At 39.9% G+C, this 24,124-nt stretch overlaps 2 protein-coding genes across 3 annotated transcripts in view; one reads left to right on the top strand and one right to left on the bottom strand.

The window, feature by feature from the left end:
* Positions 1–2,309: 2,309 nt before the first annotated feature.
* LOC108050610 (protein nubbin) overlaps positions 2,310–24,124 on the bottom strand; it is a 48,026-nt gene continuing 26,211 nt past the window's right edge. The window contains exons 3-6 of one of the 2 annotated variants that reach the window (XM_017132374.2): positions 18,207–18,728; positions 7,848–7,892; positions 3,537–5,287; positions 2,310–3,018 (exon numbers count right to left, since the gene is read on the bottom strand). In XM_017132374.2, coding sequence (XP_016987863.1) covers positions 3,627–5,287; positions 7,848–7,892; positions 18,207–18,728 — 2,228 coding nt within the window. In that variant the 3' untranslated portion in view covers positions 2,310–3,018; positions 3,537–3,626. Of the gene's footprint in view, positions 3,019–3,536; positions 5,288–7,847; positions 7,893–12,085; positions 12,830–18,206; positions 18,729–24,124 lie in introns of those variants that run through there. The other variant, XM_017132375.1, reaches the window with a different exon arrangement.
* Positions 21,238–22,325, top strand: LOC108050611 (aly/REF export factor 2). The gene has a single exon (XM_017132376.2). It carries the CDS (start codon positions 21,300–21,302, stop codon positions 22,068–22,070), a length of 771 nt encoding a protein of 256 aa, XP_016987865.1. The 5' UTR covers positions 21,238–21,299; the 3' UTR covers positions 22,071–22,325.

The following is a 24,124-nucleotide window of genomic DNA, read 5'->3' on the forward strand; positions in this document are numbered from 1 at the left end:
ATTGTTCGCTTAGTGGCATTCCCCAACAACCACCTCACAATTCCTGGTATTGAACCGAAGGCCTCTTTTAAAAAGAAAAACAGGGTGTATCTATAATGCAGCAATGAAATAAAATGTCTAACTAAAAGTATGTGGCAGAGGCAAGTTCCACAATGCATATTCATGGGTCCGTGCCTCGCCCGACTCCCCCTTTTCCATTTTCCGGGCTGGAAATGCCAACTGTGTGCTGAACTGATAAATTAAGCAATTCCAACTAAAATGCAATGCATTGCAAATTTTCCTCTTTTTTTTTTGTAGCCGCAGCTCGCGACTAGAAAGTTGGAAGGCAAATAAAAAAGAGTCTGATGAAATTTATGCCTCATTCAGGTTAGTTTTGATGTCTTTGATGCCACTGCATGACAAGAAGACAGTCCCGCAAGAAGTAAAGCAGGTGTTAGGCTGCTCATATCGGTGATTTAAATGGAGTAAAAGCGAAGAGGTTGCAAGCGACCCATCACCTTAAAGCTATAATTCCGCACCATCTTGGGCCGGTAATTAAATGTGCTTTAATTTGTATAATTCAGTTGATTTAAGCATGTAGAACTTAAGCCCCAGACTTAGAGGTCCGGAATGAATATTCACAATTTCGCGCTGGTAAGAAAGTTGCCTGGGAAATGCCAATTGGGGGTCTCGGAGTCACACTCATATTTAGACGCCCCCGAGGGCCAAAAAGATTTATCGCAATCCATCTACAATGTTAGCTGTACGCGTTAATGGGGTTTACGAGCTCCAATTTTCTTATATGCAAATGTCCCCCTATTGAGGCAGTTTCTTTCGGAAGGAAATGGCGGGCTGAGCCGCTGAATTCCTGTGAAATAGTCGTCGCTTGTCTCGTAATTACCAGCAATTTTCCATGAATTTATTAAAATTAAGGGCAAGGCAGACAAAAGCCAGGCTTAAGTGCCCAGGGCTAACATCTCGTACCCAACCCCATCCCACTCCCACCCCATTCAAGGCCCAACACCAAAGCCCAGCGCTACCCATTCCGTTTGATTCCATCTGACTACAAACAAACAGACCATAAATAGTATAAATTTCCACATGACACGCGATGATTATGCGCTTTCCATGCAAACAAGTGTCTGCGGAAGAGCGGCGGTACGAATTTACCAGGAGGTCGATGGGAGGGCATCTGCATCTGCTTTCAACATCATTTGCGTATATGTCGAGCTTCTGCTCTGCTAATGGATACAGTCAGTTCTAGTGTGTGAAGAACGGGCGTCTTATAGAGCAAAAACGTTATCAAATAGTTTTAAAAATACTCTTGAATAATCTAGCTCACCGTCAAATTAAAAATGTATTATTAGTTTAATACCAAAAAAAAAAATAACTAAAAAGTGTTTAAAATTACAAAAAAAGTCATTTTTAGACTCACAAACTAAACTTGTTTTGACAACTTAATAATATTTTAATTTATTTGAGTAGTTTAAAAATATATATATTTGTTCAGAGCTTAAATTATTTGTCAATGAGAGGCTTTAAATAAAAAAAAAAAAAAAAGTATTTTAAGACAAATTTACCACCTTTTCATTGCAGGTTTAAACTTAAGCACATTAACAACCCAAATTCTATAAATAAATCCATTAATTTACAGCGAACATTGTGCACCATACTCATTATACCATAACTAATAACGTCCTGAAGATTTCTTACCTTTTTATTTAGCGAGTACACCCTGTGCTTTCGACTTGCCAACTCACAGAGATAGTATACAATTTTTAATTGCTCAAAGCTGGAGCGACAATGACAGCAAACGTCGTTCCTCCGCCTTCACCAAATCGCAGTAGATTCATTTTGTTTTGTCGGCTTCCCATTGATAGTGTGGGTACTCGGAGTGACCCGGGTTCGCCCCCCTGAAAGACTGTGGAACCTCGTTTCATGTGGCTCATCTGCATGCTGATATCTTGGTCATGAGATCGAAGCGGTCCAGTTGCCTTACTGCGGGTGTCTGGTTCTTATTAGCTCTGCACGCGCTTCCCTCTCACTTGAATTCCATGAATTAATTTCAGTTTTGCATGTTGTTATTTATTAAAATTTCAGATCGCCTTCTGCCCAGACGTTTGCAATTCTTCGTGATGCCCTTTCATATGCGCCGCTGAGCTAATTTCAGAAACGAATTCCATTCCTTGTGATTGATATCTTTGAGATATGTTCTGTATATGCATGCAAGAGCAAAATAAATACTTTGCGGAAAAGAGCTGAAATTTTAAGAAAGCTTTGTTCCCAAATAAAAGGTTTTCGAAATTATTTTGTATGATAATAATTTTTATTTCATTGTTTTGTGTGAGTTTTCGATTCTCTTTTTGTAGTTATACATTTAAAAATTCTAATGATTTTTCATGTTTTACAATTGGAAAAGATTTTGTGTTTCTTTTTCATAAATTCAATTGGTTTTTACACATAAATACGATGGATTTAAGTTTACATTAATGTTTTGTTTTATTTGTGTTAGTTTACTTGCCCATAACATACAAAGTATACCTAATTAATGTTTATGTTGTTTTTCTTTGTGTTCTTTTTCTTTTAATTAAAATTAAAATCATTCAAATTGATTATCACAGTATTCACGCGAAAAATAAATATGCTTAGTAAGTAATTTACTTTTTGTTTGTGTGGAAAGTGTTTAACTTTATAATTATTCGCTAGGAATTATGTTGACTTTGAAAATTGTGGATAGACTGTACTTAAATATTAGTAATACACAAACGACACAAAAAACCATAAAGAAATCGAATTGATTTGCTAGTCGAAGCAAAAAATACCATTTCCCTATGGCCTGCAAAATGTTGATGGTCAAGTGAACTTTGTCGCACAAGCTTAAACCAGTTCACTTGCACAGCAATATTTTCAATTTCAATTCAATTACATTAAACTAAATACCAATAATAGTTAACATAGCAAACCCCATTTTGTGTAGGAGTGTATACCTATCCGTAGTACAGAATTATGCTAGTATTTGATGTGTTTGCGACTTTGAACCTGCAAGATAATAAGCAAAGGAAGAGATAACGTTAGTAAAGGTATAGAACATTTTTAAAATAACTCTCTTAATCAGGCTGACAATCTCTAAATTAAAAATAAAACTATTTCACATTAATTTGTAAAAAAATGCTTTTAGGTACATGAAATGCTTGGTTTGACAAATAAAACGATTCAAATATTTAAGAAATATATATAAACAAATAATAATAATAAGGTTCCAAGGTTAGGTTTCACAAATAGCTTGACATCATGGCATTTTAATTTTAAACCTCAACTTCTAGTAATTTAAAAAAAATAAATAATTGTATACCTCTACATACACAAAACAATAAATTTAGAAACTGCATGAATGGTAATTTTATAAATAAACTAGTTTTATATTAAAAAAAAGTTTAATGATATTTAGTTTGATACCTATATATACTATATTAATATTTATATTAATAAAAACTCTTTCATATACTGATTACCCTATACACCAGTGCTTTAAATATTTTTAAAAAAGAAATACACACCTGCTCATAGTGTTGCTAAGCTTCCTTTGATTTCTCCGGCACATTGCACTGTCTTTGTCCCTAAACGCGACCTCGCTGGATGCCCCATGCCTAGTGCATCATGTAGGAGGACTCGTCGTCGTCGGCGCCCGTGGGACTGTCCAGCGAGGGGTTGATGCGCTTCTCCTTCTGCCGGCGGTTGCAGAACCACACGCGCACCACCTCCTTCTCCATCCCGAGGCGGTCGGCCAGCTGGGTGATCTCCTCGGAGGTGGGCTTCTGGTTGGCCAGGAAGGCCTTCTCCAGTGCACCGCGGATGGTGGTCTCGATGGAGGTGCGCTTCTTGCGCCGGCGCCCAATGATCTCGGGCGTGCTCACGGTGGCCTGCAGTGCTGCCGGATCGAAGACCCCGCCGGTGGCCTGGATGGTCCTATCGGCGTCATCCAGCCACTTCTGGAGCAGCGGCTTCAGTTTGCACATGTTCTTGAAGCTCAGGTTGAGGGCCTCGAACCGCGAAATGGTGGTCTGCGAGAAGTCGTTCCCGTACAGTTTGCCCATGGCCAGACCCACATCGCCCTGGGTGAAGCCCAGTTTGATCCTGCGCTGCTTGAAGGTCTTGGCGAACTGCTCCAGCTCCTCCAGGTCGGTGGTCTCCTCCGGCGAGGGCTCACCCGCCGCCCGTGCAGCAGCGGCACTGGCCACCGTCTTAGGTTGCGGCGTGGTGGTGCCCTGGCTCATCTGGGTGCCGCTGGTGGGCGTGCTGGGGGTCAGCATGCCACTCAGCTTCAGACTGGCCGCCGAGCTGGGCGGCGTGATCTGCAGCGGATGGTGGTGGTGGTGGTGGTGCAGCTGCTGGGGCGAACTGGCCGGACTGCGGATCGCAATGGGACTACGCACCGAATGGGGCGTGGAGCTGCGCGGCTGCTGCCCCATGGTCATCTTGTGGTTCAGCTGCAGTGGCTCCTCCTGCTGCCTCTGCTGCTGCTTCTGCAGGGCCTGCAGCTGCTGGGTGGCCTGGCTCAAGGCCTGCAGTTGGCTCTGCATGAGGAACTGGGCGGCGGCCACCTGGGTGGTCAGGGCCGGGTCATCCTGCGCCAGTCCCAGGGAGCCACTGCGCAGCAGCTCCATGTAGCTGTTGAACTGCTGCGTCAAGGCCACCTGGCGCTGCTGCAGCAACTGCTGGAATTGGACGTAGTCCTGCGGCGACAGGGAGCCGGTCAGCAGGGGATTGTTCATGCCCAAGCCTGCGGCGGCCAGTTGGGCCTGTGCCTGTGCCTGAGCCTGAGCCTGTGGCGAGGACATGCCCGGAATGGCCAGCAGGGGCGAGATGCCGGAGCCCATGGAGGAGGCCATGGCGGCGGCCGCCGCGGCCGCTGCTGCCATCGAAGGGGGCGTGGTCGCTCCGCCCGAGGGCGCCAGCACCGGAGAGATCATGGGCGCCACTGGCGAGGGCACCGAGATCACCGGCACCGGCGACGCCATCGCCGACTTCACCGAGTTCGCCGGCGACTGGGTGCTGTGGCGGCTATTGTCGCTGGTCAAGTTCAAGGCACCGCCATTGGCGTCCTCGTAGTCCTCCTCCTGCTTGTACTGGTGGTGGCTCAGGTGGTTCAGATGATGCGGATTGTGGTGGTGGTGGGCCGGGTGGGGCTGCAGCGACAGCAGCTGCCGCTTGGCCTGCTGGTGGGTCAAGGACAGAGCAGGACTCAGCGGAGATCGACAGCGATCGCTCGAGGTGCCCGCACTCGAGTTGTTGTCATCGCAATCTGAAGCTACAAAAAAGAATGCAAATTTATGGGTTAGGGAAATCAAATAAATAATATACTTTGAGCAAAAATATGTATGTTATCTATTCGAAAGTAAATCAAATATTCCCTTAAATAATCTCTAGAAGAACTGAGTAGCCTAAAAGTAACAACTCCCTTTAGCATGTCAATATTTATACCCAGTAAAGAAAAAATGTTGCCAAATAGAAACCCTCAAAGCTATTTCAATCTTACTTAGAAAAAGGCGTAACCAACTGGTCAAGTCCCATGGAAAATGTATTTTCCCATCTTCCCAAGCTATGCAAAATGAGTCACCCGGTGGGGACCTCGAGTTCCCCTGACCGGTTCCCATTCGAATGTCCTTTTGCATAAATTTAGCATAGGCCACACGAGCGTTTTGTATAATTTTCGTTCAATTTCATAGTCCGTTGGGTTTCGGTTTCGAGTGAAAGCCTTTCACGTGACCACCCACCGCAGTGGGTTTATTATGCGAAAATGTCTTCAGCTCTTCAGCTTTTCACCCCCTTCGAGCCGGGTCCATAGTTTACATAGTTCCACCTTGACATCAAATGGAATTCTCGTGTTTTCTTTTCATTTTGGCTGACGCTTTTAGCTGCTTTTAAGTGGCATTTTAGCATTTCAAATGCCTGGCCAAGCGATTTGTATAAATTTGCTATTTGTATGCATTTTATTTATACAACAGGGTGACGGGCATATGAGAGGGTTGGGCCCAGGCCAATTGATTTGCAATAATATTTAAATACAGGACGAGTTCATTTTTGAGCTAAAACTGCAAACTAGAAGCCCAGACTTCCTCCCTCATAAATGGCAATCAAAGAAGTTAAACCCTTTGAAGTGGACCCTGGTCTGGGACCCCGAATCTCACATTCCCATACTCCCATACTCCCATTCTCAATCCCATTCCCCCAACCAATTTCCACATCCTGTCCACTGCAGGCAATTTTTGCATATGTTTGCCTGGGCTACTTTATGACTTGTGCTCGCCTCCTGATATTCGATTCCCGATTCCCGACCCGTTGGTGGTTGGATGCTACGTGAATTTGATGACTTATTCGCCCAAGTGGGCGACCCACCGACCACATGGTCATCCTTTTTACATATGCGACCGAGCCCGGGACAGGAACGATTTTTTTCCTTCTCCTTGGACGGGCTACGTGCGTCCATTTGGTATTCAGATGATGTGCAAATTCGATTTGTATGTGTTGTGTGAATGGCTATCGACATTGGCGTAGATGGGTTTGCTTATACATGGGTTTTAGGGAATCTAAGGTAAGTTGAGAGGAATCTGGATTGCATTGGGTACTCTTGCGTAACTATAAAATGCTATGTACTAGACACATTTTAAAGAAAAGGAGCTCGTAATAACGAATAACCCAAAAAATGGTCATGAGTAGGTTATACAATATTTCAAGGAAAGAAAGGAAAAACATTTTCACATTTTTAAATATTATTCTTTTGTAAAAACATTTTTAACAACAGAAAACTAGAAATAAAAGTGTTAATACAAATGTATCTAAAGAACCCAAGACACCAAAACGAACTTCGTAATCAAACCCCTTCTGACCACGCTCCTGTTCCATTTAGCACAACCAATAAAAAAAAGCCAAATGGTCAGTTTGACTGCACATCGAGCTACCCCAAAAGCGCTCCCACATACGGCCGGCATAACGGAATAATTTTTGCATAAAATATATGTAAATATATATGTTCATGTTCGTGAAAGAAATCACAGCAACTGTGTCCAGTCGCACACACGCACACACGTCCAGACAGCCTCCCGCACACATATTCGAATTCAAATCAAGCGAAATGCTGTCAATAATGTGGTAAAAAAAATGAAAAGGGGCCAGAAAAGGTTGAAGTTGGTTTTTGTTCGGACCGTGACTAACGAAGTCCATGAAATTTGAAAAGTGTGAATTGCAAATTGAACGCAGCCTCCTCGAGGAACGAGTTATGAATAATAATCGAAGGTTTTATGAATCTATCAAAAATGTATAATGCACCCAAAGACAGCCATCCACAATGGTTTTCCTTCGCTCGTCTGTTATCGCACAATTAGGGGGAATTGACAGACCCAATTGTCACCTCAGAAACTACTTAAGAAGCTGTTAAGTCGAAACACCCATTTAATAAGACATCAAAATCAACTTAAAGACGCCTTCCCCCTCTCAGTTAAATCACAGCCCTTTCGGTTGTGACAAAAGTTTTGACAGGCCATTGTGCGAGGGGTAGCCTCCCTAGGAAACCGGGGAAAACAAACCAACCCCGATAGTAACCCAGATATATACCCTATATACGAGGGCCTAGCGCGTGGCTGTCGCAGGCAAGGGTTGCTATTCCCTCCGGTTTATTGTCTTTTTGTCAAACCGAAAACATGCGAGTGATTTAGTGAAACCGAGATGCCTCATGCCGCTGCCCCCAAAAAGCAGATGTTCCAGACTCAAAGTATGTATACGTATATATCCCACATGAAGTGGACAAATCTCGTAAATCGTTTTCGGACAACAGCTGATGCTCTAAAATGGGGAAAAGCAAACACACTTACCATTCGATTGCAGTGGCGACGGCGAACGCGACAGGCGACTGATATCTGAAAAGAAAAAGGGAAAACAAAAATTTTAGACTGGCTAAATTGAGACCACTTAAAGCTAAAACTAAAATAACACACGTCGCGGGCATAAAACGGAAGTAGCAAAAATACAAATTTTGGGAGAGCCAAACGCTCAAGTTTACGATACACAAAATCGATATCGATATACATTCAAAGCCAGGACTGACCAAATGGCCAGTCCAGACATCTATACCGTTGCCTATAAAAGGATATTTTTATGGACCTCGTCGAGGGGCAGTCGAGAGCTGAAATGGAGTCCAAGGAACACCTGGTCCGTGCACGATTTGAATTTTGGAGTTTGGAGTTCGGAGCAGACAACATTTGTGCTGGCTGCATTTTTATGTCTGGAGAAATTGAATTTTGTTTGGTCTCGCAGGCTAATTTACGAGTGCAGTGTGGTGACCTCTCTAAAATGCATTAGAAATCGAGTTCTCTTTTAGGGTGTTGTATTACGGTAGAGGTTTGGGTTTTTAAATTTGTAAGGCTTCTATTAGCTGATTAAATGTTTCTTTTTTGCATGAATAAGTCTTTTCTTAAGAGCTTGTCTTTAATAAGTAAATATAAATTTGATTATTATTTAGAATACCATGTTTCAAGTTTTTAAATATTAGTAGACTCTTAGTTTCTTGCATAATTTCTTAGTGGTTAATATTATACTTGTTTCTACTTTTCTTTAGATATAAGTGATAATTGATTTCTTATAGAATAATTACCGACTGATATTTTCTAATATGATATTCTCCAAATCTGACCCTGTAAGTTGAATGACTCCTTTTTGATTTCGCTACCTAAGATCCTGTTCCCAATGAATCAGTTTACTTGGAATGGGTTTCTTCCCTTCGCTTCCACAATCTTTCCTCACTTCTGGCACACTTCTGTCGCCTCTTTTGGCCACGCCTCTGGTCCGCTAATTAAGCGGCACAACTGCTGCCAGTTGAAGTGGTGCGGCATATGTGCGGATCCAGAATATATATCGGCTGGAGTTGGGTTAGGTAGAGGAACATTTTACAAAAACCGGGCGTTAAAATGCCACATAAATTATGTAACTTGGAGGTGGAGAGCCCGGGAAATTCAACACCCTCGCGCGTGTCCAGCACGAGTGAAATGAGCAGTATTTGAATTGTTTTGAGAATTTTACAGTTTTTGGCAGAGAATTTGCGAAAACCACAGGCCACCCCCAAAAAAAGCGGCAGGGAAATAAGTAAAATTTTAGAGAATCGCCCAGCGGGGGTGGCGGTTTATGATGGCCAAGGGGGAAGTCGGCCACATTGGGCTGTGTGGCGCACACAATTAGTCAATGACCTCGACAGTTGGCTGGCTGGGGGTGGCTGGGCTGGCTTTGCCAACACAAACACACTGGCAGACCAATCGACCACCGACCATATATGCTATATGGCCATCACGTGCGCAGACTGAGACTGACTATCGATTGAGTCGTCGTTGTCGGCGGCGGAAGCTGCGTGTCTTGAACTCTTGACCCCTCCATTTCGGCATGGGAGTGCGAGTGCGAGCGGCAGTGCGAGCGCGAGTGCTGCTGGGACCCCCGAAAAGTAGCCGAAAAATAACATAAATAAATAAAATAAAATATAATAGAATGAAGGGAAAGCAAACATGATGTGCGTGCTCTTTGGCCTTTGTCTTCGCCTGTATATTCGTAGCAAAACAAAACTAGCAAAATCGCAAAGAGAGAAAGCTTCAAATGCGGCGAAATGAAAGCTTGATTAGGGAATTTGAGAGAGTGCGAAAACAATTAGGGAGAGTAGTCCTTTAGGCTCAGAAGCTGAGTTTGTTGTCAAATATTTGTATTTAATCTCAACAATTGCTATAAGAATTTCTCATTTGTCTTTCAGATACTTTATAATTATTATTTAAAATGACTTCTGATTAATTTCATATACTAGGCAAGCAATTGTAGACTGAGCATATTAAAATAAATGCTAATTAAATATTCAACTATCCATTTAAGCCATTTTTAAACAACTCAAATGGTTTTTACGTCTTAACTGATTTCAAACCACTTTTTAAGCCCCCCTTAAACAAACTTTTTGCTTATCACTCAACCTGCATTACAAAACAATATTGTCTCCATTTTTAATCGATTTCCGCTTGCCAATTGTAAATCTTAAACGACTCTTCATTTATTTCCTTTTGGTTCTAAGAATTACCCATAAAAAGTTGAGCCAGCGGACACACGCCCTCTTTCTTGATCGGTTTTTATGGCGGTGATAGGTGATAAGACGATATAGAACAAAAACACCAACAACAAGACTGCATGAGCTCATGGACAATGACTAAAAATAATGTTATTATTCAAGTTGGACATTGTCGTCAATTGGCGGGACCGTAATCGACCAAATATATTAATTTAAAACTGATTGGCGAAACAGTATTTTCTGAGGGCTTCGATTAATTTATTAAAATCATCACAAAATGACGAAACTTGTTTACTCTTAGAGGTGGACTTCACGGAATCTTTTATAATTCTGCAGGTGTGCGAAATGTTGGCTCGATTTTGGTTTGGGCGATAAGCGGCGCGATAAGCAAATCGTATTGTACAAGGTAAACTCTTATATGAATATCATGAGACATATATTAGCTATCGTTAGTTCTTTAGATTAGAAGTGCCGTTTGCGTCACGTGCTCGAAACGAGGCACAGAAGTGGAACTTTGCATATAGTGAAAAATTCCCCGTTTTTATTATCTTACGCCTATGTCATTTGAATGTCCCAGAGTCACCTGCTTATCTGCCGACCCGAATACTCAAGTTAACTACCAAATTACTCACTTTTCATTCGTCGGATTTTACATAATCAATCATAGCCCATTCCAAAGTACACGTCTTGAGCCCGTACCACTTGGTGCACCTCAAGTATGGCTCATCGGAATTATTACGCATATTCCGTATGCCACATTCAACGATTTTTTATAATATTTGTCATCGAAATGCGCCTTTTTATTGCCCTGCATTTGCCGCGCTTCGAAAACGATAATTGATAAGGTAACAAATTAAAAGTATTGTTTACAACGGCCAAGCGGTTCCATTGAGTGCCCATCGCCACCAGTCGCAGTACCCCTAACCGTACCTATTTACATGGTCATATTTGTGGGCTAGTTGTGCAAGAAATGCGTCTTTAATAAATATTTTTATGGTCCGGTATTTGTAATTCTCATTTGTTAGTTTGTGGTTCCCGCCTGGCACCGCCCGGTTCTTGAGACCCGACTTTAAGTGGGTCGCTGGGAGTTAATATTTATGGCAGATACACCTGTGCCGGTGTTTATTTTCAATAAGCAGATTGCAGTTTTCTTTGTTCTAGGTGTTGGGCATTGAGTCTTGGGGTTTTAGTTTGTGCAGAGCACCTGACTCAGTCATGGTAATTTTCACGAGGTCTGGCTTAGTAATTCAATGGAAAGGCGGATTTGGCACAAGCAATTGGGGAAATCGGAGTTGGGTGGATATTGGTGGGTGTTTCATGAGAACATTTTTATGAGTTCCCATTAGAAACGTTCTTAGTGGGGATATTGTTTGATTAATGAGAACATTTTTATGAGTTCCCATTAGAAACGTTCTTAGTGGGGATATTGTTTGATTAATTAAAATATCACAAAAAATTGCATAACTTTTTTCCTATTTGATCTGCATTGTCAAAAACTCAAAGTTTGGTCACCTAATCAAATAAATTAATTTCTAAAAGGTCGACTTAATCCACTTAAGCCATAATGTAATTTTATTGTAAGTCATATTAATTTTAAAATATCATAAACAAAAATCTAAAATTAAAAATCTTTGGGATTGACATTTAAAGCATAGTTAAGTTAAAAAAATATAATCGAAGTCCCTTCTCTTAAAGATTGAATGATAAACAAAAAATAAGCTTTATAAAGAAAAATATATATTTCCCATTGCACACATATAAATAAAAAGTTAAATTAAATAAGCAATCATTAAGATATATTTCCAATAATTATGATTTACCAGAAATAAAAGTTTATACAAACTTAGTAAAGCATAATTGACTTTAAAAAAGGTAAAGTTTCAAATACAAGCTTTATAGGCATAATTGTCTACCAAAATGTTTAGGGAAATGGTAATTTTAATTTGTTCTTATCTTTTCTATTTCAAGTTTTTAAACTGTAACTGATGTATTTAAGTTTTTCTGAAGGCATTCACTTACATCGATTCTGCATTATGTGGACGGCGGCCTCGCGGGCGCTGGTCGGTGTGGATTTGAGCAAATCGCGCTTCAAGGAGTTCTTATTATCCTCGGGACTAGCGGTGTGCCAACGTAGCTCCGACATAACCATTTTCACAACTCAATAGTGCAATGCAAATGTTTATATGCGATATGTTCAATGTTTTAAGCACTGTAGATTCACTTTAGCACTGGGTTCTTTTCTGTTCTGATCTGATTGATTCTTATTTGGTGTTTGGTATCTGTTTTTTGTTTGTCATATATTTTGTTATATTTAGTATGTTTGTTTGGAAGCGCCGCTTTCGTGTGGACGCGTTCGTGTCTCGTGTGAAACTGACAACAGAGAAGCGGTCGCAGCGGTCAGGACACCTCTCTGCGAACTAACGGATAATCGCTCTAGGCCTGAACTGAATGTTTGGGTTCGAATGATGATGATATGATGATGATGGTGTCTGCTCTCTCTTTCTCGCTCCTCTCTGGGCGCTCTCTCTCGCTCTCTCTCCCTTTCCCTTTGCCGGCGTTTGGGATTTTGAGTTCAAAACTGGTGTGTTTGTTGCACCCCTAAAAAAGCGTTAAGGGTTGATTTTCCTTTTTTTTAACACGAACACACAGACAGACACACGAATGGGGGTAAAAAACCGAGTGGGGAAATGGTGGCGTATACGTGATAAAAAACGCGATTCAGTCGCTCTTGCGATGCGCTCCACACGTTTAACTGGTTCCACTTTTGCGCGTCGACTGCAGTCGAGTTGGGATTTGAGGCAAAAGGCAGAATCGAAGGCAGAAGAGCGAGAGAGCGATTTGGAGCTTTGGGGCACGCTCTCTCTCTTTCTGCCGCTCTAGCGTTAGAAATGCGTTCCACACACACGCACACACACAGTCCAATTGGAGTGCGGAGGAGAAATTCTTGCGCTCTCTCGCTCTCGATTTGAGTGATTTGGACGAGTGTGCGAGTGAATTGTAAACTAACACACACATTTTATGCGCTTTAAAATGTAGTGTGTGAGTGTGTGAGTGGGGGGCTCCCTCGCTTGTGGTTCGTTCACTTTTCTCGTGGGCTCCATTGTTAGGTGTGTGTGTGTGCTTGTGTGAGATGCGTGCGCTTGTTTGGGGTGTGGCTTAAAATTTAAATTCGGCTTTCAAATGGCAATGGATTTTTTATACGGCCGCGCTCTTTTGGGGCTGTGTGTGTATGCATATTATTTTATGATTGGCGAGTCAAAAATGCTCTGTATGTGTGGCTGGTCTATGTAAAAATATTTTAAAGCTGCGTCGACGTCGACTGCAGCAGAACCCCCTCCCTCCGCTCACTAAAACCTCATTTTATATTTGCAGCATTGTCGTCTTCTGATTCCGCTCTTTGTTCTGGCTCCCGTTTCGTCTCCGCTTTCGCAATTTTATTTGCCATTCATGTATGCACACATGTGCGGGGAGTCCCTAACTCAAAAAAAAAAAAAATAACCCACCATCCCGCTTCCCCTCAAAAAGTTGGCATCTCCTTTTTGAGCTTGCCACCCACTTGACAGTATTTTCTGACGTTTTGCTTTTCTTTCTCGGTCCTCGCAGATTTCCTCTTTTTTTATGATTTGTTTTGGTTCTCTTTTTATTTTAACTTCGATAAGAAAAGACATTTATGGTGACAAATATTGGCCGAATAGAAATAACTGAAACAATGTAAGAAAATTATAACATATTTAAAGCCCATAATATGGCATTAAGGGGGTCTTCTAGTCTAGAAATTTGAGAAAATCGAAAAAATTTTTTTTTCATAATTCGATAGTTTGGATGATCAAAAATATCTCCCTAAAAGGATTTTTCAAAACTCAAATTATTTTGAAAGCTATAGCCGTTTTAGTGACGTGGCAACTAGACCAGTTGAGGGAACGACTGGAACTTTAAACGCGTTTTTCTCGAAACTACTTTTTTTGATGCGGTCGCCACTCTAACTCAAGTTCTAATCAGTCGATTTACTTGAAATTTGGCATGAATATTCTTTAAATATATCGCTATCGCATGAACCAAAAAAAAATAAAAATTTTAAATTTATAATATTTTTAAAAATTTGACAAGGTGGAAAAATTAGTGAAAAAATCGACTTTTTTCTTTGACTAGCCGCCATTTCATGAAAAAAAAAGATATTTTCTTTTTGGTGGTTCATGCCATAGCGACATTCGTACTCATTAAGAATCTATCATTGTTTTATTTTTCAGATAACTACAAGCATAGATATCATGGCGACGCGGACACGGCTTCTTTTTTTCCCCTCTTCTTTAAGAAGGAATAACTCAATGAAAACTAATTTTTTTTTTTTTGCAAATTTATTTTATGTACTCCTTTAAGTTTAATAAACAAATGATAAAAAAACGGATACTAAAAATATCTATTGTTTTTTTTTTATTAATTGTTAAAAAAAGGTCGATATTCGAGCCTCTAGACTAGAAGACCCCCTTAAACTTCAACGCACTATTTTAAAGTATATTTATTAACATTTGTTTCGTTATTTAAATTTTAGCTGCAATGGTATTCCTAAAAATTCAAAAGCATGTTGAAAAATTAAATATATTTTCGATTTTTTAGAAATTACCCATATTATACTCATATAAATAATTTAATCAGATTTAGAAGACATTTTCACCTTTTTCAAAAAAATGTCTAGTTACATTTTAAATAAAAGTTAAGAAATGGTCACAATTAAATATTTTTATTAACTTGACCTGAAATTTGAAAAAATAAATAATATTAAATGATAGATATTTAAATGTTAAAACAAATGTGTCTAAAAATGTAACGTAAAAATTAGCCTACTCAACGCCATTTAAACAATCCTGTGACCTACCAAATTCTACACAGAGTTCTTCTTCCATGAATCTCTATTTTATGCATATTGAAAAATAAATATTTTTATATTCCCAAGAACTGCAAGACAAACGAATTATAATGAAAAAGTCAAATTTTCAAGGCGAGAGTAAAAAAATCGTTCCCATATAAAAAACTAGCCCAACTACCTGAATACTGCACAATGTACACATACATTTTTTTACGTACATTTCTTTGTTATGGAAAAAAATCATAAAAAAATGTTACAAAGTCATAAAAGTTAAAAATTACAAACAGGTAAGAATCGCTTCTTGTGAGTTGGAGAGGGAGGACAGACCTGAGGAATCAGTGACTGGGTCCTGACAAGCGTTTAACGCTTCCATCAATGATAGACACCTAGGGTTCTGTTCGGTTCTGTTTAGTCTTCCTCCAGTCCAAAGGATTTCGCGCTTCTAGCCATCTTTTTTTTTACGACGCGCTTCGGCTCTGTGAACTGGCTCGATTTCCACGTAAATCATAAAACATTCGATACGTTTCGTACTGGGTTACCAAGTCATTCGAGTCAGTCGGTCAGTCAGAAAGTCGATTTTTGAGCATCATCCTGTGTCTACATGTTAATTAGCCCAAGAGGCATTCGACTACTGGTCATCCGCTCTCTCACGTTCGCAAAGAGCTGTTAAAAAAGGGATTTTTGGGAAGTCCTCCAGGCTGTATGTTGAATTTTAGGCGGGCAGCGAATTGTGAAGTCTTGTATATTCCAAAAGCAAGATTTTATATTATTCAAATTAACTACAAAATTTGGTGAATAATATACACTAAATATTATTCAAAAATATTTTTTTTTAGATTTAATTTCGATTTGTCGATCCTGTTTTATTGATAAGGAGCTTACATCCAATTTTTCTTAAGATCTGTATTTAATTCTTTATTACTATTTCAATAAGCCAGTGCAAGGTATCAAAAAGTCGATGTCATTCAAATAATTTCGCTGGTATTGACTTGCTGACCGTTTGACTTTTTTATTTGCGTGAACTCAAACTGCGTCTATGTGGCCTACTGTGCGTGTCCATAAAAAATATCAAAACTATTTGTCGGCTCGCCCGCTATCCCCCTCTCTTTCGCGGCACTCCCTTGCCCTTTCGCACTCACCTCACACTGCGAGGCGTCCTTGCGGACCATCGTAAAAGAAAATTCGTTGCCGAGAATTACTTAAGTCAATGTAGGCAAAGATCATAAAAAAGTCAAAAAGTCCAGAAGAGTTGAACCTGGCAAACAACATTTTTATTGGGGCAGCCGGAAAATATTAAAAAGAAAATGGAAAGGGAATTTTCCGTGCCCATTTGGAGGGCACTTGGTAAATTCTTTGAGAAAATAATGAAAAGTGAAATGTCTAATGAAGTCGTAAAGTGTTTTGGACCAGCAAACATGTTGGCATGTGTTTGTATTTTAGTGAATCTCCCTTTTTGGGGCTTGTTCTTGTGGGTTTTCTGATTTTTAGATTTTAGTGCATTGATTAATAGGAAAAGGAAGCTGAATTTGGGGTAAAAAGAGAGGTAATATTTGTTGGACTAAGAGATTTTATGAGACTAGTTTAAGTGCGGAACACACATGATGAAGATGAGAAACTGCATTCGTTAAATATATTTTAATTAATTTAAACATAAGAATTTACAATTCTTGAGTAAAACGGTTTTTATCACAAACATAGTCACTTATAATTATGTAACATTTCAGGATCCCATATTTTATCCTTACATCACTTTCGATGAAATAAAATGAATTTTTACAATAATTTCTGCACATATTTTTAAAAGTCATCCGCCCATCAAGATTATATGTTTGCACCCTTTTAGGAACTATAGAGTGCATCAGAAAACTCACCCTCAATTCTTCCAGAGTGTGTGCGTTAATTAAATTTGTCCCTCATTCTAATCAGCAGCTAAGCATCTTCTAAAATCCGCTCACATTTTTGCTTGAAATTATACGAAATTTGAACTCAAATAACTTGGGGATGGACCAAAGAGGGTAGCTCTGCTGAAATTGAGGAGGGAAAAGGAAAAGCTGCAGCAGCCGTCCTTGGCCAAATTATTCATTAGTCTTGGCATCGCATTCCCCTATGGTTTTTTACATATCTCCGATGGCAACTTCAATTCAGACTTTGCCATTGTTTTGGGTAACATGATGAAGCACCGAATCATCGATGTCGAGGATGACATTCAACGACATTCTTTGATTCTTATTTATGTTCTTACAGAAAATCTCGGTCTGTTTTTTGGATAGAAAAGAACAGAAATCAATTGCGTTGTCTGCCTACCATGGAATATTCCTTAAAAAACAAACGATTGAGCCAGGCTAAACAATTGAATGGCAAAGAACACGCTACGGTACTTTGCTGGCATTTGACAGGACTCACATTGGCAGGACCCTCAGGTAGTGAGTGCCGAGTCCTGAGATATGCATATCCGAGGCGTTTACCTACCCCCAACAGCAGTTTTTTCCGCTTTTTTATGCAATTTTTAGCATGAAAATTTGAGTTTCCTTGTGTTTGTTTAGGGGTAGTTAGGGAACTTTCTCTGCATTTTATTTTTTGGCAGTTTTATAGCGAGTTTCCTTAATTGCGTTCTTTCTTTTTCTTACTATTTTGAGTATACCTAGATCTCCGATTGTGGTTGCTAACGGTTTTTGATTTATTTCGCTCCTTTTTTCTCAAAAAACATAAATTGAGGTACTCTCTTCCTGCATTTTTTTGAGACTTATTTTGCGGAAGTTTCCCACGAGTTTTAGGGTAAAAAACGGAAATCTTTTTGCATGCCTTGAGCTGTCATTTGGACAGAGGACAGTCGGTAAATTAAGTATTTGCTTAGGGTAATTGGAAGGTAGGAATAGGAGGAATGAAAAATATTCAAAGATAAGTACTATAAATGCGGGGCTTAAGATCTTTAGTTTTGGAAACGAACTATTGACCTTTTGGAAAACGTATCAGATAACATTTATCAAATAAAATGTATGAAATAACGACCATTTCAGTACTTTATAAAATATGACATCTCAATAAACCAATAAACATAAATTTAAAATACAGAATATATTGCAAAGAGGGGAATATTTGTGGAATCATCTATTAAATTTATTAGTGTGTTTATTAAGCTTAACTACCCATGTATTTTTTTTTATTTTACTCTATATATATATATTAATTTGACTCTCCTCGCTTTCTGAAAGTCTTTTTAACTTTAATTTTAACTTTAATTTTAATTTCCATCGTATCAATTCTTTCTCTACTCACCACTTGGCTCCTGCAATTTCAGGCACTGCTCTAAATCTCGCACATCCTCGCTGGCATTGTTCAAGTGGCCATAGAGAGCAACTGCTGCTCCGGTCAGTCCCATGTCCTTTTCCTCCCCCTCCCCCTCGTGCTCCTCCTCCTGCTCCTCCACTTTCAACTGCAGAGGCGACGAAGCATTGTTGTTGGCAATCTGAGCTGGATGCAGCCGTTCGACTCCTTTATCCTTTGGCTGCTCAACATATTCATCACACGATTGCAACTTCAATTCGAGCGTTAGCTTCTTGTCCCGTGTCTCCTCGTCCTCGTCCTTTTCCGACAGGGGGGAGGGGGTGGGGCAGGACACCAGGGTCGAGGAGGCGGGGGAGGACGAGACGAAGGAGCTGCTGTGATTTGCGCTGACATCGCGCATATTTGTGTCAACAGCAGTCAAAGTTCCATCTTTGTTATCCTCGTGGCTCGTTAAGACGGCTTCATTCGCAGCCCCGACATGTTGTTGGCCTGGCTCGAATTTAAAGTTGCCAACTGCAAAAGAGGACAGTTGAAACTGGTTATATTATCAATGAGGAAAATAGATGTTTAAGGATTTAACTTTGCTAAGCTAGTTATGTAAGTAAGAAGGCCCAACTTAGTTAATCAAAAAGTCTTAAGTTATAAATCTATAAATTATAAATTTATCAAAAGTTAACGTATTTTTACCACAAAATATTAACTTTATCATTTAAAATTAAATAAAATTTTTGTAATCTTTTATATTCTAGGACAGGAAATATGAATATTTTAAGCTTTAAAATTTAATTTTATTTGTATTCATTGATATTGCAGTTATAAGTGTACCAACAAAAATGGTAAGTGTTGACCTGAATATTGTATTACATCAAATACAATTTCTTAACAATTCCCATTCAGCTCAGCACCAAATCACTACAAACACCATTTTGTAGGCTTATATATTCAAATCGCAGCCAGATAACCAATCACAAGCACAAATCGCTATCTCCTAAAGGGTTGACTTCGGCATTTACATAAGCCTCTCGTTATGGAATCACAGCAACCCTTTTTTATGATTCACCCCCCGTCCCATTTGAATAAGCTTCCCCCTGGTGGGCCATAAAAAAGGGGTTGATTTACATAAAAAACGGGCGGGCAGAGTCGTGCCTTCATTTTAATATTTTCCCCCAGGGGTTGACGGCCCAATACGCACACTCCTGGAAATATGCTGATAAGGTCATATTTTCCCCGCCTCAGAAGTGGAGAATGGGCGGGGGGTGAGCCGGAGGGGGGACTCTTAAAAAAGCAACCAACCGGGCACTTTTCATTGGCTGAAGAGCCTGCCCTCGGCATGTGGCCCAAAAATGAACGGGGAAAAATGAAAAATATTTTCATGGCAAGGCGTTGAAATGTCTCTGGGTAACTGATGCTTGAAATAACGGCAGGACATCGCCATCATGTGTTCATTGAGTCCTGTTCCTGTTGCTGGGTAAATTCTGTGTTCCGGAATGCCACTAAAAAATGAGTCACATGGATGGGTTTGAAGTGTGAAAGTTTTTGGAGGGAGTAGTAAATGAAAAGGGGAAAGCCTAAATCTGCAGGAATGTGTGATATTTTAAATGAGGGAAGGTGATCTTAAGAAGTAATATTTAGCAGAGTTTTATTCTTCAGATTTTTAAATATGAAAAATATTGAGTGTTATAGATTTTAATTTGATTTGAAACAAAAAAAATTTTAAATGCACAAATCTTTTTAGTGTTTGATCTTTTAAATTCTGTTCAGTGGACACGATCATCAGACTTATGAATAACCATTAAGGTACAAATCTTTATATCTACAAATTTGCAATCTTCTTAAACTAGACATACCGCAAAGATAAACCCTAAGTAACCAACAATGTCACCTTTGTTAGCCCGCTTTCTTTTTCCAAGAATTCCTTTCGTCTAGTTTTTTATCGCAAAGTATTTAGGATCTGCGATATTTCAGGATTTCAATTTCTCGCTTCGGCACACAAATCTCTGCCTGTTGCGCAACCTGAATATCTTAGAAGAAGTAAACTTCTGAGGGAAGGCCGCAAGGGATATAATAAGGATAACTGCAACTACAAACGAATTGCTGCATTAAACAGAAGACAACAAAGACGCTGAAATTATTAGATTTTTTACCGTTTGACAGGGCATTTCAATTGCACAATTACGAGGAAGTGGCAGCACCGAGAAAAGGATCCTCCTGCGGTCATAAATTTATGTCAGCTAGGTTTTCTTTAATTAAGGAGCTATCAGAGGAGCGACCTGCCCGAGATCGATGTCCGTCCATCTCTCTTCCTCCCCCGAAAACCAGGTGTAAGCGGAATCAAAGGAGGTGTTGCTGGGGTCCAGAAGGATTCTGTACCGCAATACAGGAGCAGTGGAACATCGTGGGAACTGCACATTGCGCAAAGGACAATGGTTGTCGACCTCACATAACCAAGTGCAATTTGGCTTTTGTCCCATGGCAACTGCACCACACCCGCTGCGTATTTCGGCACACAAAGTGTAACTGTAACACTGGCCAAGAATCGAGGAAGAACCCGGTGCTAGACAATAGCGAATCTGGAGAATCGGGGAATGATGATCACCAGCCCATTGTGATCACTTGGCTACGCACCAAAAATAAGCGAAACAAAACGGCAGCACAATGAACCAAGTGATTATTGTTGCGACTTTTGCTCTTTTGTGTGTGCGAAACGTGAATTTATTGCTTCTTCTTTTGCGACTTTTTGTATGTAGTGTAGATATTTGAAACATCGCAATGGGATACAAGGGTAAAATTTGTATATACTCCATCAGGAAATTCAGAAATTTTAGGCCAAATGTTGCGTTTTAAAGCTTTAAGTATTTAAACTTAATCAGCTTATTTTGAAAACTTCATGGAATTGAGTATTTCTGTTTGTTAGATTTTTATCCAGATCTAAGAAGGCGACTGTAATGTCTGTCTAAAGCCTTTTTAAGAGTTTCCCAAGATTCCTTAAGTAAAAATCAGTTTTCATTTTGATTTTTGGTAGCCAGCACAGAGCCATCGTTTTTATAATCCCAAACAACTACAAGTCCAGCTGATTGCACCAAGATGAACAAAATTGAAATGAGCCTTGACGATATCATCAAGTTAAATCGGATTGAGAAAGAAGAAGCTCGTGGAGATTATGGACGAGTTTGTCGCCCTGGCGGACACGGAGGAGGTAAAGGATCGATCCGGAATCCAGCGCCAGGAAGTGGAGGCAAGGGGATTCTTAAATCTCGCGGAGAAACTGGACGCATTCAGAAGTCCAAGTACACAAGGGGCAAAGTGGTCAGTGGAGAGTATGTGCCCACTCGTCTCATGGTTTGCAATTTGGATTTTAGCGTTTCCGACATGGACATTATAGAACTGTTCAGTGACATTGGGGCGTTGCAAAAGGCGAATGTGCACTATAATTCCTTCGGTCGCTCATTGGGGACCGCCGAAGTGGTGTTCAAGTATCGCAATCACGCCATGAAGGCCATCCGACAGTTCCAAGGAGTGCGATTGGATGGACGCCCCATGACAATATATCGGGCTACGACCGCATCCAATGCCGACTGTAGTCCTTTCAAGCCCCGTCCTTTCAGGACTGGTCCTTTCAAGAGTGGTCCTATTAAGAGTGGTCCTTTCAAGCGTGATCAATTCAAATCCCGTTCTTCTACACGCCACAATTACAAGCGAGTTGGTAGCTGTGGTTCTGCAAGTTGGGGCAAATTCAGGTCGGAATCGAACTATAAGAAGGAGTCCAAAGAAGTGCGCGCAAGGACCTATCCAGAATCGAGTTCCTCCTGGCTGCCGAACTGGACTCGTAGATCTCCGTCAATTAATTATATTTAGGCAGTATTCAATCCGCAGTATGGACCAGTCTCAGCATGGAACAACAAAAACCAATAACCCAGAATTGTAATTTTTACATAAACAATTTATATACTGATAGTTACATTGCTACATAAGAATGCCATTACTCAACCCGCAACAAAAGTTTTGTATAAATATGTACAGAAAACTCAATTTTGTTGCTTTCAAATGATTTGAAGTTTTTAACCCACTTACATCATTTTATCAAAGAAAATAAAAAGTAGCTATCGCCTACTTGATTGTTTTGGTTGGTACAAAAAAAAAATAAATAAAAATAAAAATATGCCTGAAATTGTGAAAATGTAAAGGAACCCCATTTTATATTCGAATATAAATTTTAGGGAAACCCCTGATTGTGTGCCAAAGAATAGAATATTATTTCTATTTATTAAGATTTTGAATTTCGAACATTAAAAATGTTAAATTCATGTTTAAGGCTGTTTTACGCTCTTTGTTTTGTCATATGATATGCATTTCTTCTTTTCCTTTTTTCGATCCCGCCCAATGCATGTATTTGAGCCAAGCATATAATACACTGACAGCAAATCTTCGGAGCTTGGCGCTCATTTAAATAACGGTGCGCTCTGTTTAATGCGCTTCTGACACGCAACGCGGCTTTTTTTGCATACACTGAGCGCAATTAGCGCTTTTAATTTGCAGTGCGTTCGTCCCTCCGCCCCACCGTCCCACCGCCCCTCGTCCACTCGTTTGACACCCCCGCTTCTTACACGCCTTTCCACACTTCGCTGCTTGTTTGCATAAATTTCGTGCCAGGCACCTGCGCCCCTCTCGCTCCGTCTCTTTCGCTTCCACACTTTGCATGCGCAACCGCTCGAGACGCCCGCAACCGCTCTTGCCTCTCTTTCCCCCATCGCTCTTCTGCGTTTTTTGCGTTTTGTAATTGCAGTTATTTTGCCCAAGTCGCGCATTATAAAAGCAAACATCAGCGGGCCGCAAAAAATGGTTTTAAGTTGCGTAAACTCACTGTAAATACATATATTTAATTTAATTTTTATATCTATTGCATTTAAATTTGACTCGGCAGCACTGCAAATGAAGTGAAAATGTGTTGCAAGTTTATAATTATAGAGGATTTTTCAATTGCTGTCAGTGGAAATTATAGGCTAAGGTTGATATGTTTGAAATTAAATAATAAATTATTCATTTTTCGTTTTTATAGAAATTTTTGCATTTTATGATCGAAATTGTATTTCATTTAAAAAAAACTTTGTGAAGATATTAAAGTTTCGGTTTCACATATTTTAACATTCATTTATTTGCGTATACGATAGATTTAAGAATGGCTTAAAGGTTCGGATATATTGCTTAAACTTTAACTACTTTCCAAAAATAATCCCTTAATTCTACCCTTTCTCACGCTACACGATTAATACCCGCAATATTTTCGCATTTTCTTAATGGATTTTTGTTGTTTACAATTTAAAATCAACATTTCCCAAGAAAATGGTCGATTTAATGCTGGTGGCAATAAAATCCTTTTTATTTTGGTATCAAAAAATACGTTACGAAATGGTGCAAAAATGGTAGAAATAATTTCAAGAGGTTAAATGTCACTTAAGCGGATTCGATTTTAATTTTTTTCTCACCCTGAGATTCACGCAATTACTTTCCGTTTTTTGCTGATTTTTTACCAAATTTTAAGCGCGCAAAATATAAGGGAATTGTAATGGCAGCTGCTCATGACGCAGTAAAGGGGTGGAAAGGGCGCTACAGCAAAAGTGGGCATGGCTCTAAAATCAAAAAAGTAAAAAGATGAATGTACATGAGTTTTCAACCCTATTTTGCATGAACATGAATGATAAGCGAAAAACAAAGTTTAGAAACTGCCGAGGGCCAATAAAAAATTGTTTGAAATAAAAAAGTGAATGGGGGTTGGAGGCTATGTATCAGAGGAGATATCATTGTGATCATCACGAAAAATAAAAATCGAAAGCAGCGCGTGCTGGGAAAAGGATGCGCCTTTCGCCCGAGTCCTTAACCCAAGCGTGCTGCGCATGCGCGCCTTGTTTGTT

The sequence above is a fragment of the Drosophila rhopaloa genome, unplaced genomic scaffold (genome assembly GCF_018152115.1).
Source record: "Drosophila rhopaloa isolate 14029-0021.01 unplaced genomic scaffold, ASM1815211v1 contig_2, whole genome shotgun sequence".
NCBI classification, from domain to species: domain Eukaryota; kingdom Metazoa; phylum Arthropoda; class Insecta; order Diptera; family Drosophilidae; genus Drosophila; species Drosophila rhopaloa.

Excerpts from the sequence above, each read along its gene's own strand:
- LOC108050611 (XM_017132376.2), top strand. The coding sequence starts at position 21,300 with ATGAACAAAATTGAAATGAGCCTTGACGATATCATCAAGTTAAATCGG.